General features: G+C 51.7%; 1 protein-coding gene across 1 annotated transcript; it reads left to right on the top strand.

Moving 5' to 3' along the window:
* The first annotated feature begins 7,266 nt into the window (after positions 1-7,266).
* On the top strand, positions 7,267-8,253 carry GPR174 (G protein-coupled receptor 174). Its single transcript, XM_035541605.1, has one exon. It carries the CDS (start codon positions 7,267-7,269, stop codon positions 8,251-8,253), a length of 987 nt encoding a protein of 328 aa, XP_035397498.1.
* The last annotated feature ends 8,620 nt before the right edge of the window (positions 8,254-16,873 follow it).

The raw sequence follows: 16,873 nt of genomic DNA, 5'->3' as shown, positions 1-16,873 counted from the left end.
ACCGTGCGCAGGCAGCTGCCAGGAGGCGCAGCGCGCTCGGGGAGGCTTCCCAGCGCTCGATGCAATTACAGAAACCCTGCGGGAGCAGCGCAAATGAGCCGGCATCTCAGCAGGGTCTCGGGGCAATGCCACAAGGCCACCAGCCCTGCTGAAGCACCAACCCCCCGGGTGCTTTTATTCTAAAAGAAGCAGCAGATTGATCCACCCCAGAGCCCCAGAGAATAACTCTGTGGTGAAGCTAGCACGGTGCTGAAAGCAGCGGCTCCCACACAAGATTAATTATCCCACATTAAGCAATCACCAGGCTTCCGAAACAATGGCTGTAAGCTTTATATAGTAGGAGCGTGAGCTGCTCAAACAGGCAAGTGCCTCTGTGCTTTGGGTGATGCTCCCCAGCAAGGAGCTGTGCCACTGCAGGGACCGGAGCATTGTCCCTGTGACCTTGCGTCCCCGTGACCTTGTGTCCCTGCACCTCTGTGTCCCTGAGGCTGCTCTCAGCGCAGCATTTGCAGAGCAGAGCAATGACCCTGGAGAACCTCCTTCTTTTGGGGAAGCCCAAATGGGGCTGTGATAAGCTTCAGAAGGAGTTTTTGAAGCATCCCCCGATGCAGGGGGTGCAGGGTCTCCTGCCCCAGCAGTCCCTCTCCTTCCCCCTCCATGGGCAGCACTGTCCTCTCTGGCGATACCATGGGTGACAGGGGCTCAGACCTGGGCTCTGCCACCTTTCTGCTTCGGGAGACGGACATGGAAGAGCTGACGGCCACCCCAATGTTGGCAGATCCCTGCAAAGCAGCAGTTATCTGGACTCGCGGCCTCCCAGAATGACGTCCCGTGCAGCTAACATGGGAAGGGCTCCTGAGTGTCCTGCACCAGAAGCAGAGGCAGAACAGGAGGGCACAGGGGTGACACAGACTTTACCCCCTTGTGCACCAGGCTGTGGTTTCCCAACAGGATCTGGCCCTGGCACTGCTTGCCCCAGGGCAGGAACCCCTTTGCCAACGCTGAGTTTCCATAAGGAGATCTTATTCCCATCGCACCCTCAGTCACTGGCCCTCTGCCCACTGACCCCAACGTGCGCCCACCCAGGGCCAAGAAAACGTCAATTAGCACACATGCTCGTTTTTCTCATGGCTTTTCAGATCTTCCATTTCTGTATTTGTCATCAGCAGGGGGGAAGAAGAACTAAATACAGAGATGAGCAAGTGTTTCTGCATTAGAAATGTGTGAATCCACAAGTCTTGTCCCCGGCCAGGCGGGTTTGTGCTGGGCACCAGTGAGCGGAGTGGTGCTGGGAGCCCACGGGGAAAGCAGCCCTGGCCCGTGCCCATGGCCCCTGTGGTGGGGAATGAAAAAAGAGTGAAATAATTTCCTTTGGCAGAGGAGAGAATGGGGAAAGAGAAAAGAAACTGAGTGATGAAACATCTAGTACAGCTTTCGGTCTCATCAGCTCCGTGCCCTCGCAGAAGGGGTGTTCTGCAAGGAGGTGCTGGCCCAGAGCCCCTGCTGGTGCCCAGAGCCCCTGCTGGTGCCCACGGGTGCGTGCACAATGCCACTGGGGCGCTGCTGGGGCCATCAAGCCCTTGGGGTCCCACAAGCCCTGCTGGGGCCACAGCCCCGCTGCGCTGAGCAGGAACCACCGCGCCGCTGCGGCAGTTTCCAAAACACACCAAACCCAGCGGCGCCCCGATATCTCCCTCCACCACAAAAAAAAAAAAAAAAAAAGGCAGGTCCAGCTCTGACCTTCTGGCACAACGAGCAGAAATAAACCAGGGCTGGCGGGGAGGGCCCCGCGCCGGCGCAGGCTGCACGCTCGCAGCAGTTGCACTTTTGCTTTGTGTGCCGGGAGGGGTGGAAGCGCGCACCCGCAGCGGGGCTCCAGGGGCGCAGCCAGCCGAGCCTGCCAAGGTAGGAGCACGCTTCTCATCCCCCGTTGTCTTCGATTCAAGGTTTAGATTGTGCTTTCTTTAGTTATTATCGCCATGTGGGTTTTGTGCCTCCTGCATTAAGAGAGGGCTGGGGGTGCCCAGCGGAGAGGCGGGCGGGGCGCCAAGTTAACCACCACGGGTCCTCAGAATTAAGTGATGAAAAGCAAGGAGACTGGGCTGGGCAGGTGAGCTGGTGCTCAGGAAGTGACCCTGGGCAGGGCAAGGAGCCGCTCGCTGTCTCCATGTTTCAGAAGTTCCTGGAAGTGCTGGCCAGAGGCCCCGGGCATGGCAGAGAGAGGGGCATGGCTCCAGCCGAGGTGCCAGGTCCCCAGCCCCATTCCCCAGCACTGCCCCAGGAGCACCCTGAGGTCCTGTGCCCGGTTTGGGCGATTCCCAGCCCGGGCAGAGCTGGTGGCTGCCAGGAGGGGACAGGGCGCTGGGGCAGGGACACAGCTCGCGGGGGGCTTTTGGGGACTGTATAGCGCAGGCTCCACCAGCACGTGCATACAACCGGTGTATTTACTCCTTGCTTCAGGTCCCACTTCAGCATGTCTGAGTGTTACTAAATGGGCTGCTCTTTGCTGAAGGCAGCATGCTGACTTTCCACCAGCAATTTTTGCCACTCAATGGCAAAAACTCGTGGAAAAGGAAAAAGGGTTTCTGTCCGTGCTGGTGCCCAGCGAACCTGGTGCATGGGCTGGGATAGAGCCGGCACCGCGGGAGGGCTGGCTCCGCTTGCTCCAGCTCCATGCCACGGGCATGTGGCTGTGCCCTGAGGGTGTGCACCAACAGTTTGGGTGGAAAACTTGTGGCTTTGGTGTTCGATGCCGCTCCTTCCTACCAGGGCCATCGGCGGGTGCCAGGGAAGGGGCACAAGGGTGTGGGTACCAGGCTGACAGCCTGTTCTGCTGCTTGGGGTACATTTTCCATTTTTAGCTGGGATAAATACCAACAAGAGAGGAGAAGAGCTTGGGCAGATGGTTAAAAGACAAAAGTGGTATATGTCACCAGGAATTAAACCAGAGTGTTTACGTTTTCTTGCACATTTGTGGGATTTACCCAACTGAAATCCCCCTGCCGGCCGGGCTGACTGTCCCACGGCAGACCCATGGCTCCAGCCAGCTCTCTGGGGCAGATGAAATGCCCAATCCCTTCCAAAAGGAGTCCCAGGAGTGCATGGTGGGGATTTATGGTACTCAGGGGTGTTTCGGCACCTTGCTGGCTTACCTGACAGCCAAAACCTCTCCAACCCCCCAAACCCAGCCAGCATGGACACAGGCTGGGAACGCGGGGAGCGCAGGCAAGGCTGGACGCACCGATACCCTGAGCAGGAGCAAACAAGAGGTGAAGGATGAACAACAGAAAGAAACCTCTTCATCCTCCTGTGCCAATGCCCCACAGCCCCAGCCTGTAACATCTTGGCTGCTTCCCTGCTTTTTCCCCATAATGAGCATTCGGCACTTTAGTGACTCATGTTTGGAGTAACCACAGATGATGATGAACGGGCACCTGCTCGGGTTCTCTGCAGCTGAATCAAAACAAGCTGGCTGTGTTGGTATTGCCTCGCAAACACGGCGTTGGCAAATTTATTCTGGCAACCCAACGTGCGGCTGGTGCTCAATGCAGAACGGGTGCTGCACGAGCAGATGGATGCTCGGGAGGCCACCGGTACCCAGGGCTGGGACGCAGCACACAGCTCCTGATGTAACCCTGATGTAAGGTGTCTGCTCTGTGCCAGGGCAACCAGGAATGCAGAAAGGCAGGGTCTGTGCTGCTTCAGGCCAAGCACGGTGAAGTTTCAGAAGAGGCAAAGTAAACAAGACCATGAGGATGGCCAACAAAAACGCACTGTGGCTTCCGCGGGCAGATGCTACCAAAGTAAAGAGAGAAATTTCCACAGTTAACACAACAAGAGGTAAAACTGCCCCTGGGGAAGGAGGTAGAAACCCAAATGTCTACCAGAAAACTGCTTCAGGAGAGAGAAGACTTTTTTTTTTTTTTAAACCCAGAAGTGGGTTTATATTTGCATACCTTATATTTTTATTTATTACTTATGATGATGATTATTATTACTATTATTACTGTTATTACTGGTAGTTACCGCTGCCACAACAGGACAGCAACAATTCCAGGGCCGTACAAAGCCCGGGCACCGGCCAGTGATGCTGTGCCCCCTCGCTGGTACCCATGGGAGGGATGCACACACCCCAACACCACCACCCACATGGCTTCCTCAGGACCCTGCGCTGCCAGCTGAAATCCCCGCTGTGCTGGGCTTTAGGGGCTGTGCTGGGCTTTAGCAGCTGCGCTGCCTTTGCTTGTTGGGGTGAAGGCTGCAGGGCTTGCTGGTGGAGCTTGCAGACTCGTGTGCCCGGCTCTATCATGTCCTGGCCCTTAAACGGCTGGCTGCAAACCTCACCTGGTGTTCGTGGCTCATTAAGTACAAACGAACCGTCTTCATCAAGCACCTTAAAGTGACTGGCTATGGGGTCTCCTTGGCAAAATGAAGAGGGGAAAAAAGGTCAGGAGGAAGAAGGAAGTCGTGCCTGGGGAGAGCCTCACCCCCCCAACACGCGCCCTGAGCCGACGAGAGACGAGTGCAGATGACGTGAAACAAAATTTCCTCTTTCTGAAGCTTTTTTTAGCCTCCTGCTGGTTTTTACGCAGCGCTTTTGGCTGAACCACTGCGCTGTGCAATGTGACTGCCCGGGATTTCCAAAGTGCACTTTCTCACCACCACGGGGCGGGTGATGCTGCCCCCCTGCACTGGGGCTCTCGGGGCCCCCGGGGCCGCAGCAGCATCTCTGCCCAGGCGGGGGTAGCAGGAAAGTCCCTGGGCAGTGGGGAGGGCAAAACACGGGCAGCTACAGAGGCAGCTTGTGTACCCAGCGATGGTTTGTCCTGGAGGGGTCTTTACCCACGCTGCACGATGCTGAACCTCCCCTGGGAAGCTCACGGGAGTGCACCAAGCGCTGCCAAAACCCTGTCCTATCCTCACGCCCCTCGGTTACTGGTGCCAGTAAAGCAAATGGAAACTGAAGCCCTCAGCCCCAGTTCCCCACCCATGACTGATAAACCAACGAGTAGGTAAGCACCGGTTAGTTCTCCTACATGACTGAGAGATTACTCACATTTCTAGAATTAATCGTGCAGGTTTTTGCCCTGGAGGTCAGCCTCAGAATTAATAGCAGGACTGGAAAGTCTTCGCAGAGGAGGTTAGCTGACCCCACGGCTCGTTAATGGGCACCTCTGGAGTTGAGTGAGATTATTTCTTGAGCCCTTTTGCTCTACTGGCTGAGTTGGACGTGGGCTCCCTGGAAAAAGGAAAACATCTCAGTGTCTTTGGACTCATCACTCAATGGTATGGCAAGAGAAATAAAATAAATGGGCACATAAAAGCTGCCCTGAGAACAGTTTCCTTTGGCAGATTTTGTAGTTTCACAGAAAGCTACTCCAAAGTTGCAGTGCAATCACACTGACAAGTGCTGAACATCAGCCTCACTAAAAAAGTTCATATTTTAGCACCTGTGCCTCAAAGCACAGGAACAAGCATCACGGATTGCAGCAGGATGAAATTTTTAATCTATAAATGTGCCTTGTGCACATCACGTGGTAGCACACCTTCCTCACTTGGACCTGTAGGTTTGGTTCTTCATGCTGAAGCAAAAGGTGACCTGGAGAAAGGCCGATCAAAGGTCTGAATTCCCTCTATATTTATTAGATCTGGTTTTTGGTTGGTTGGTTGGTTGTTTTTTTTTTTTTTTTTGTCTGACATATTCAGATATTATCAGCTGCCCACTATGCAATTTTTAAACAAAGTCATCCTACAGTCAGCTTAGTTTACGGGGAAATGACACCTGGTATTTCCGATGGCTGCAGCAGGCCTGCTCACAAGGTGGCTAGTGGAAAGGCTCAGAAAACGCTGCTGGGAGAAAGTGTGTGTTGTTCTGTGGCAAAAAGCATTTAATAAACAGGCCACTTGTCCCTGCTTGCAGTACAAATGTCTTATTTTCAAAAGAAAAATGAAAAAGTTGCCCCCCCCCCAAAAAAAAAAAAAAAGCGTGTTGCTTTGCGGCAGCACCTGTGCTGATGCACCTTACGGGTGGTGGAGGCTGAGCCTTTTCTCTGCCTTTCCAAGAGAAAGCCCTGGCAGGGAGCTGACAGCCGCGGTCCACGCCGCCCACGCAGCCCTTTTGCCTGCAAATGCTGACGGTTTGGTGAAAGCCGCCGTCCTGGGGCTCCCACGCCGCTGAGGTGCAGCACCGGCTTCTGTACTGATGGAAGATTTACATGAAAATGCACAGGGCCATTTACATGAGCAGCACATTTCTTTCCGTCATCTTCTCAGTTCTTTGTAGCCGTGGTGAGTGTGGGAAGTTTCTGAAGGACTTTCCCGGAGTCCACGGGAGTGTCGAACCCACGGGGAGGATGGTCCTGGGGCTGTGGGCTGCAGAGAGCAGGCACGAGCTGAATCTGCCCCATGATGGAGCTGCTGCAGGGTGGGCTGTGTGCAGCAGCAATTAAACCCATTTTCTATCTGTTCCTCAGTGGTTTGGCACCAGCTTCCCTTGGGTGAGAGTTGGAGCGGGGTAGAGGGGTGAAGAGCTGACCACCGCAGTGCTGCTAGCGAGGGGTTGCTGTGAAAGAGAGATGTTCCTCCCTCTCCTGCAGTCCTCCCGCAGGCTTTGCTGCGTGCGACCCGTGGCTCCGTGCAGCGCTGTAACTGCACCTCTCTGTCTTTCAGCTGCGGGGCCGCGCCTGCCGTCAGACTCCTGCGCTGAGGGAAGGGGCTGAAATGCCACCCAAAAGGTGACCGACGGTGCAGACCTGGCGCTGGACTGTCGACTGCTTCAACACGTAAAGATGGATTTCTCCATGGGGATCTCAGCTCTGCCAGCACCACAAGCAGCTGCATTAAGGTCGGGTAACTTCTGAAAAAGCAGGAAGGGCACGTACAATACAAGCAGGACTTGAATGAATCCAGAGCAGAGCTCTTCACCAGATGGGACAGGATCGCCTAGCTGAAGCCTCATGCACAAACACCAGGGCTGAAGGAGGTTTACACCTGTTTATTTAAGCACCAACAACCTCAGGACAACCTGGCTGCAGAGTGCTTGTGAGGACCATGTTATTGTGCTGGAGTGCTGACTGCACATGCCTACGTTGGCACAGCAGAAGACTTCATGAAGAGCAAAGGTGACCAGTGCCCGAAAGGCAGGAAGGCAACGGCTTGGGACAGAGGTGCTTCTGAGCTCGCAGCTCTTCTGCTTGCCATCTACGCGCAGCCCCTGGGGGCTCTGGGGGAAGGAACCAGAGCTGAGCACGAATCTAGAGCCCAGCCATGGAGAACAGCTCAACCTGCTCCAACAGCACCAACCTCAAGCCCTACTATGCAGCTACGTACACTTTCATCCTCGTCCCTGGACTAATAGGAAACGTATTGGCTTTGTGGGTCTTTTACGGGTACATGAAAGAGACTAAACGGGCCGTAATATTTATGATCAATTTAGCCATCGCTGACTTATCGCAGGTTTTATCCTTGCCTCTGAGGATTTTCTACTACTTGACTGGGACATGGGAGTTTGGATCAGGCCTCTGCATGCTTTGTTTCTACCTGAAGTATGTCAATATGTACGCCAGCATCTACTTCTTGGTTTGCATCAGCGTGAGGCGGCTTTTGTTTCTTATGTACCCATTCAGATTCAGCGACTGCAAACGCATTTGTGATGTGTACATCAGCATTGCTGGATGGATCGTGGTCTGCATTGGCTGTTTGCCTTTCCCTCTGCTGAGAAGTGAAGAAGCGAATGTTGCAAACAAGTGCTTTGTGGACCTCCCCGTACGGGAAGTTGACCTTCCCACCGCCATTGCAATGATGACGCTAGGTGAATTGGTGGGATTCATAACACCCCTTTTTATCATCGTATATTGCTCGTGGAAGACTATCTTATCATTAAAAGAAAAAAATGTCGCTTCGCCTGATCTTGGAGAGAAAAAAAAGGCTTTGAAGATGATTCTCACCTGCGCTCTGGTATTTCTGATTTGCTTTGCGCCTTATCATATCAGCTTTCCACTGGATTTCTTTGTCAAAACCAAAAAGATTAAAAACTGTCGCGTCCAGGAGGTGATCTCCCTGTTTCACGCCGTAGCCTTGTGCCTTGCCAGCCTCAACTCCTGCGTGGACCCCATCCTCTACTACTTCACTACGGACGAGTTCCGGAGGCGGCTGTCCCGGCAGGAGCTGCAGGAGAGCGTGCAGCTGCACAGCCACAGCTGCGGCAAGAAGCACTCCCAGGCCACGCTGCAGGAGGAGGCCACGGACTGCTAGCGCTGGCTGCCCCGGGCACGGCTCCGGACCGCAGGTGCTCATGCAGGTCTGGCCTCTGGCCGATCTGCTTCCCCAGGACACGTGCTCTAGGTGACCCTGCTCGAGCAGAACTTGATGATCTCTGGAGGTCCCTTCCAACCTCCACCATTCTGTGATTCTGTGATACCAAGAGCGGCTCCTCAGGCATGCTTCTGCTGGCCCCAGGGAGGATTTGAGCTAAAAATACAACAAAAAAAGCCTGACCAACCCCCTGATGATTTAATACTTTGGCTGCAAATGTTCCCTGTGCAAGCACCACCATGTAATTCCCACAGGCCCCGCTCCCGAGCTGGGCCTTGGCAGGATCAGGCCGTGTAGCCCTGCCCCGCTGCCACCCGCACACATCCCGGTCACGCACCCTGGCACCAGCCAAGAGGCTGCCAAGACTTCGGAGTTTCCCTATCCAGCAAGAATTCAGTCCTAAAGTTAGCACGTGGCCCAGTGTTATATTTTTCTGAAGCAACATTTTGGCACAACAGCTTTAATGTCTACATGTGCCTGAGGCCTCAGGTCGCCCCAAAGGCCTGGCTGCGTCAGTAAACACCCAGGACTCGATTCTGGGGGTGCATCAGTTGACAGCTCCCCAAATCACAATGCCAATCAAGTGCCCAGACACTATTTTTTTTCCTACCATCAGCCATTTTTTAACCACCAGGTCATTTCTGGATCAGGGTAAGAAGTAGCAAAATGCCACCAGTGGCCCCTTTTGCTGCCTGTGACAAGCTTTAAACACAGGGCTCTGCTTTGAGGGTATTTAGTCAGGGTAAAGGTCCAGTGAGCCTCTCAGGTCCTTTTTTTTTCTTCTCCAAAAATGGGGTAAAATGGTTCCCCTTTCGCTGACGAGAGACTGCACCATAACACCTGCTGTGGTGTTATCATCAGTATTACGGTGAACTGCCCCTGAGTCCAGGAGTCGATGATTTTGGGGTTGGGATAACTTCCTGTAGTTGTAAAAAAGCCACCTTAGTGAAGTTCAAGTCATTAGCACCAGCTTCGTTAAGACGGGGCACAGGAAGCTGAGCTTTCTGAAGTTTACTGTGATGGGAACTCACTGTATGCCGAGTCCAAGGAGCTACCTCACAGGTGGCTTTAAAAATCTGAGAGAAATATTCAAATGTGGATGTATTTTTAATAGTAAGTTCTTTAAAATCAAACAACAGAAGCTTCGTGCTCCACTGATACTTTATTTGCACCTTCTTGTATAATCTGTTGTTATGTGAACGTTTGAAATGTTACATTTTGAAATGTAAAAATACTGTGATATTAGATTTTATTTAATGCAAATACTGTTTTATAGATTTTATTTATGAAAACATTTTGTAGAAAAATGATGTGAATTCCAGAGACTGTTGGAACACGGAAAGACTTTTTTTAAAAACTTTTAAAATCCCTCTATATAATAAACCACCCCACCCACACTGCCAGCCTGTGTCTGTACATGCGTTCAGCTGAGTATGCACCACTAATTTGCAGAAACCGAGCAGCACACTGTAATTTGTTCACAACAATAAAAAAAAAAACTATTTATTTTCCAGTATCTGCTTGCATTTCCTGTTGCATATAATAAAAAAATCTTTTCTTTAATTTTTTTTTATTTTTTCTTTCCAATTTTAAATGCAGTTCTTGGCTTGCTCTCAAACCTTCAACTGCCTGCATCACCAGTAAGTTCCTGCTTACAGAGCACGCAGGGCAGCTCCTGGAGCACCGCTGCCTCCCAAGCACCCGGAGAAAACACAACCGAGCACACACAACAGCTCCCAGCTGACCGAGGCACGTCAGGCACGCATCAGTTCAGTGCTCGTATTTTAAGATAATGCACAATTTTAAGCTTTTGTGCCATTTTATGAACACCTACATGTTTCAGACCCACCCCAAATGGAGTGTTTTCCCTTAGGTCCATCAGGCTGTGAGTTGAGTGGTGTTTTCTCTGGGATGGGAATGAAGCCCCCAGCACCAGAGGGCGAATCCCCGACCTCTGCTGTGCCAGCCGCATGCGCACTCACCACTGACCTCCTTCCCCCGGCCGCGTGGGAGGCAGCAGGATGGCCCAGCACGACCCCACGGAGCCACTTTTAGCTTCGGAGCGGGGAGAGAAATCACATGAAAGAGTGTCAGAAGTTCAGAAATAATCAGTCGAGAAAAACTCAATGTGTTTCAATTTTCCCACTTAGAAAATACCGTAGGTGCAAGAGCAGCCATTTCCTCCACAGTGTGGTTTATTCATATTACTATTAACGGTCTCTTTTTACAGGAAGTCTGCTGCAATGGTCGCGGTAGCTCGCGTGAGCCGGGTTCAGGTGCTCTGCCTGCCTTGCCCTGCCATCCGTGGCAGCTCTGCTCCAGGCAGGGTTTGCTTCAGCTGCCCTCTCCATCAGCTCGTAGCACTTGGCCAACGGTGTTGCAGACACCTGGGGAACAAAGATGATGCCTCACTTAGGTGAGCAGAAGGTAAATGTCATGCCCAGGGGTGGCTCAGGACTGGCTCGGAGCAGAGGGATGCTCCAGTGTCCTCCCAACACCCTGCTTAGGTGCAGCTCGTGCTAGGCCCAAAGGAAAGGTGCATCCTCTTCTTATTTCTAGCAGTTACATCTCAGGGGAGTTTTTCTTCATCTGGCAATGGAAGAAGAGTCCTCCAAGGACTCACCCCGAGGCTGGAAGGCATGCCTACTGCCCCCCACTTTATCTTTTTCTTCAGATTGTTGAATTAAGTTTATTCTCAACTTTGAAGCTTTGGAGCCTTTACCATCACCCTGAAAAAAATCAAACTCTCCACAAGTGAAGGCAAAGCATTTTTCCCGGAAAAATAGGGTATGCTTGGGGACCTTTGAGTGTTGGGAGCAGCACCAAGGCAGGGTTTTTTGGGGAAGCCCAGCATGAGAAGAGCATGGCTGGGTCATGGGTTGGAGCGGAGCTCTCGGCTCTGGCCGTGCTGGTTTGTGAACGTCTCGCCACCCCGTTTCCATCAGCTCCCCCGCCGCCGCGCACCTCCGAGCCCACGCACCGCCTGCCCCAGCCGTGGCCCGTTTCATCACAGCTCGGTGCCGCCTCGCACAGCTTCCCCTGCTAACAATGACACAAAGGAAGAGATGTGACAGGGCTTCTGCACGTTGAGACTTAAAGCTGCACTTGCGAGCCAGGGCTGCTGCAGAAGCGGGGGAGTGTGCGCCCTCCCCTCTTCCTGTCCTCCTTTTCAGACCTCCACGAGACGGCTGAGACGGGTCGGAGGCCACTGGAGCCAGGAGCCCGTTGCTGATTGTGGGCTTGAAGAAAGCGCTGTGAGCGCTCCATGTAACTCAAAGATCCCCTTCCGTACAGTTCTTTACCTAAGCACGGTTTTTGTTCCCCAATGTGCTTCTCTCCATTCATCAGCACTGCATTTATTTGTTATTTTGTCATCTTGTTGTCAGTGCCCAGCGAACGCTCCCCATTTCTCTGTACTCAGCATTAGGTTTTTCTGATGCAATCAAGCAAGCACCAGCAGCAAGTTCTGACACCTCGCTGTTCACTTCCTTTTTAACTTTGCTGTTAGAGGCTAAAGATCAGCATTGCCCCCAGTGTCCCCAGAAGAGCTCGGCACCCGCACAAAAAGCCCGCACCGCTGGCCGGGCAGCCTGGAACACAGCTCGTGGACATACCCTAAATGAGCCAGATACAAATCAACCCCATCCAACACAAAAACAAGAAAGAAGATAAAATATCATCAGAGATGGTTTGATGAATACCCTGACAAAGAACAGAGAAGTTGGAGCGGTCACAGCAGTGCCTGGGTTCATGCTGCTAGCTAACACCCAGGGCGGCGGGGCTCTAGATTTTGGGCTGATAAACCAAGCTCTATACAAATACAAGCCAAATGCTATACACCAGGGGCCAAGAGATAGAGTTTCCAGATCCAGCTTTGAAAAAGGTTCTTTTACTTAAAGCCATCCAGAATAAAATAGCCCCCAAAACCACATCCTCGCCAGCAGTTTTGGTAGCACCACTTGCTGCTGTGATGATTTTGTTGGGACCAACAGCTACCACCAAAGAAAAGTGCTTTACTCACCCTTCTCCATAGTGATTTGCTCTAATGAATTAAGTTGCAGGGGTAACACTGCTGATATAAAGCAGAAGGCCCCAAGGATTCTCAAAATTTTAAAAAAACATGCCACAAAGGAGATCGTTTGGGAAGCTAGACGGCCCTAGGAGGAACTTGGGGTGAAAACATGACATTCCAGTTGAAATAAGCAGTCAGAGATGGGGATCATTGTTTTTCTTACCACATCTTTCCTCCAGTGTTCATTGTTTTCTGCTCTATTAAAGCCTTGCACTGCATTTAATAATCTCCAGCTGTAACAGACTACTTTTGGGCATTGGTACACCCTCCTTTGTGGTTGTCATCCTCCTTCTGCTCAGAGAGCAATCTTCAGGCAACAGAAGGGGGTGCCTAGCCCAGGGCCAGGCATATCCGTCTGATATACTCAGGCCTAGATTTAAGCGTAAAGGGGTTTTAGCATCACCTGAATCTCACTGAAAGGAGCAGATCCTGGTTCCAAGACACAGAGAAGGGATAAAGCTGTCACTGCCCCTCCTTGTAGGTACAGGAAGAGGAATGGTCAAAATTCCTCCTCAATCCAAGAGGGGATTTTAATTCCTTTTCCCCTTGCTATGAAAATGCCCTTGGCCATTCTGTATGAGGACGCATTGCTCCTCACATCAAAGCAGTGGAAAAAAGAAAAGGTGACAGACCAGTAGCTGGTGCTGGGTACAGGGAACAGACCCAAACATGACTTTCAGTGGTTAGTGCTGTCTCCTCAAAGGGGAAGGTGCTTGTTCCTGCTGCACGCTCTATTTTTGTACCTTGCGTCAAACCAACACTGGATACAATCCGTAAACACCACCAGCTGCTGGGAGGGCTGATGTGGGGTTTTTTTGGTGGCAGTTGGCACTCCCCGATAAGGGAACTCCACCCTGCCCCTGGGGGCGTGATGGCTGAGCGGTGGCTACCCAAGGAAGCCAGTCTGGCAACACGCACGGATGTCCCCAGAGCCCGTTCAGGCTGCGGCACCAGGAGACGTCAAGGAGTTCTCAACCTGGTCACAACTCGTGCTCAGTTCTGGGCAGACGCAGAGGTGGCAGCACAAAGTTAAAGTGAGGGGGAGAATGAAGGCTCTTGGAGGTTGGCTACCTCCATGGAAAGCAGGTGGTTGAGCTACAGTTGTCAGGATTACAATTTTTAATGCAGGTCTGATGAATTTTTCTCCCCCTGCCTTTTTTTCCCCCCCCCTAAACCTAGAATTCAGGGAGGGGAAAACATACAAACAAATAAAAAAAACAAACGACCAGCAAAGGTAGGATGAACATAACATAATGGGTTCCCATATTGTACTATGAGAATTAACAAATCTCTTAGCTCTTCTGCCTACCCATTTTCCCAGTGAGCTCAACTGTGATGCAAGAAGGAGATATATCACTGGGGCTCCAGGTAAGGAAAGGTCATGGCTTTTACCAGCTACGACGTGCAGTCATCAGTGGTCTGCTGCAAGCACCGAACGCCCAGCTTCATCTCCCTGCTTCCCTGCCAGACGTCCTAAAGGAAGAAATCTATCTCAAACTCTCAAGTCCCCTAAGATCTGTTTTGCTGACTAGGTTCTCTAATCTGCTGGAAGTCTGCATAATGGCACTGAATCACAGGGCTGATACGTTGCCCAAACCCCACTATTACATGACATAGCTGATATTTAAAGAAATGGTAACTCCTTGTGGTCAGACAGAGGGCTGTGCAGCTAGAAAGAAAGTTCCCAGTAGACCTATGTAAAACAGAAGCTAAAAATCACATGGCTTTGAGTTTCTAGTTTAATGAGAGGTTTCTTATTTGAGTTAACACCAACCATCAAAGCCTCCGTCCCAGCCTGGTCCCGCTGGCGAGCAGTCCAGAGCAGCACCATCACAAGCCCAAAGGCACCAGCAGCACCATGCCGTTCTGCCAGTCACTTCACCCAGAATATCTCTCTCGGTTCGTCTGCCCAGCTGACCTTGCCCAGAGCTCTCCCGTAGGACATTAAACCCTTGGTGGCACCTAGCTCAAAAGCTCTTCAGCTGCTTCCTGGCTCAGGGGGATCTTCTACAGCAGTCGCTGGCTTGGGACAGGGCCAAGTTCTCTCTATAGGGCGGTAAAGGAGGCATTTACCCTCCACCCTGCCATTACGTTGCTATCTTTAAAGCAAGCCACAGGCTACAAAAGGTTCCAGGGGACACACCGGCCATAGAACAGGGATATCCTTAGAAATAACGCTACAAATTCCAGGAAATCTTTTACAAGCAAGGGTCAAACAGTTCCCTTTTATCAGTAAAAGGGATGTGGGGCAGCTGGTGCGGTCTCCCCGGGGAGCAGAGGACCCCTCTGTGCCTCGGTCCCAGGGCCAGAGGCACCATCTTGAACTTCTGCCTGTCACAGAGGCAGCAGACAACCGCCAGAGCTGCCCCGGATGGGCAAGCAGGATGGTTTGGTGTGGGGCAAATAGTCCTGCTACTCACCGGGCTAAGGGACAGACCAGTGAGTAGCAGGGAAATAAATGAGCTGAATTTGGCATGTGAGCACTGAACTAAACACACAAGAAATCCTGTTTGCAAGCCCTGCCGATGACTTCATTGCTGATGGGGTTTGCCCTCAGATTCCCGTTGAACATTCACACACCTCTGAAGCTTACTCTGGATCGTATTTTGCAATGGGAACATGCTCTTGTGCTGGCTCAAGGCCACGTCTGAGCCCAGCGCAGGGCCCTGATGTGCACAGTGCCAACCCCCCTGGGTGAGCTCGGCAGGGATTTGTTAGCATTTGCAAGGGCCACGTGAGGGCAAGTTTGCCTGCATTTGCATTCATTCAGCAGAATGAGTTCACTTTGGGGACTCAAGTGTTTGTTCTCAGAGATGTGCTTGTAATATGAAAGCCGCGTCAGGTTACTCACTGCCTGATCAGATGTGGCCATTGCCAGGCTGGGTTTTCCATGGCGACCCTTCCAGAGATATCCTGTGCCGCCCTCCAAGCAAAGCTCCAGATTAACGCTATGTAAATCCCAGGGCTTCACATCACAATAGGTGTGCAGTTTAACTCCTCAGGCTCCTGGTGATAAAGATGTCAAGCATCTGCAGACAAAACTCAGCCCTGAACCCCCATGGTGGGGCAGCACCCACTGCCCTGGAACCAAAGACTCACCTCCAAGGGCACCCTGCCTGCCGGTGTGGGCATCTGGGAGCTGGGCAGCCTGGCACCAGCTCTGCCTTCAGCCTCTGGTTTAAGCGACTGCTTCCAAAGCTGGCCTGTGACGGAGCTGGTCGTTGGATCTCTGGTCCCTGAGCTCTCCCAGCAGGATGCTCTGCACTCAGTTCCTTCGCTCTTTCCTTTGGGGCACAACAACCGTCTCCCTCCAGCCAAAGCCAGGCGCTCGGTTTCCTATTCCAAGGTCATTTGCTCCTTGAGACCCCACATTGCATACCTGGAAGAGTTTAAGATCTTTGGCAACAGACCTTTTAATACTGACTGAAAACAGCCCTGACCCTTCTCTTAACTTTCTTCTTCCTCTGATCAGCCCCAAACATGTTGGTTGGAAGGAGCGCACCCAGCGCTCAGCCCACCGCTCCAGAGCAGCACAGCCCAAAGCAAGAACAAAAATCTGATCTCTGCACGACAAGCCCTTGGTAGGATTAGCAAACGGGGACTACAACACCATCCATCCAAAGGCAAAAGGATGAACACAGAAGCAACACTGCAAGGCTGAGATAGTAGGGCTTTGAAGCACACATCCATGCTCCTCAGTGCAATGGCAGAGCCAACGCAGCCTCTTCCATGGGTGAAAACACAGAAGAGGAAGAAAATCAAGCAAAAAAAAAAAAAAAAGTTTTGCACAGGGAAACCATTAGCTCCACTAAGGAACAATGAATTTTGTGAGTCTAGGATATGAAAATATCCAGTGTATCTGCAAATAGGGTGTTTATAAATAAGATACAGAAGCTGTTGAGATATGGAGCTCCTTCTCTCACACTCGAGGCGCTCAGCCAGACACTTTGTTTTCCCTCCTGTTAGCATGAGTCACTTCCCTTCCAAAAATCTAGGGTTGTAATCTACCACGAAAACAGGGCCCCAGAAATACAGTGGCAGTCAGCATCTCCAGATGCAAGCTCCTCTCAGCCCATAGACAGTTCCACCTCCGAGTCACCTCCAGCCAAGCAAGCCCGTACCACAGATCGCGCCTTCAGACTGTCAGCAGTGGAAGGAGGTGGCATCTTTGGAGGGCCATTTCTGCTTCGCAGCTATCCACCTGCTTCAGCCATGGCTTATAAACTGTCCAAAGTGATAATACCAGAGTTTTGACAAGAGCAGAACAACTCAGGACATCAAGGAAAGCAGCTTATACTGCAGCGCAGATGTACAAGATAAGGATGAATGCTTTCATTTCTTTTCGGAGTGCAAACTTATGTGAAAAACAGCAGTTACAGCTCAGATCATAAACTCAGATCGCAGCCACGGAAGTGCTGTCATTTACTTCGTGTGAAAAAGTCTGACTTCCTCTTTTACTGTTAGGTGAGGAGGCAAAGCCCTAAGTGC

The sequence above is a fragment of the Cygnus atratus genome, chromosome 13 (assembly GCF_013377495.2).
Source record: "Cygnus atratus isolate AKBS03 ecotype Queensland, Australia chromosome 13, CAtr_DNAZoo_HiC_assembly, whole genome shotgun sequence".
Classification (NCBI taxonomy): Eukaryota; Metazoa; Chordata; class Aves; order Anseriformes; family Anatidae; genus Cygnus; species Cygnus atratus.
This window is presented reverse-complemented; position numbering and strand designations above follow the sequence as displayed.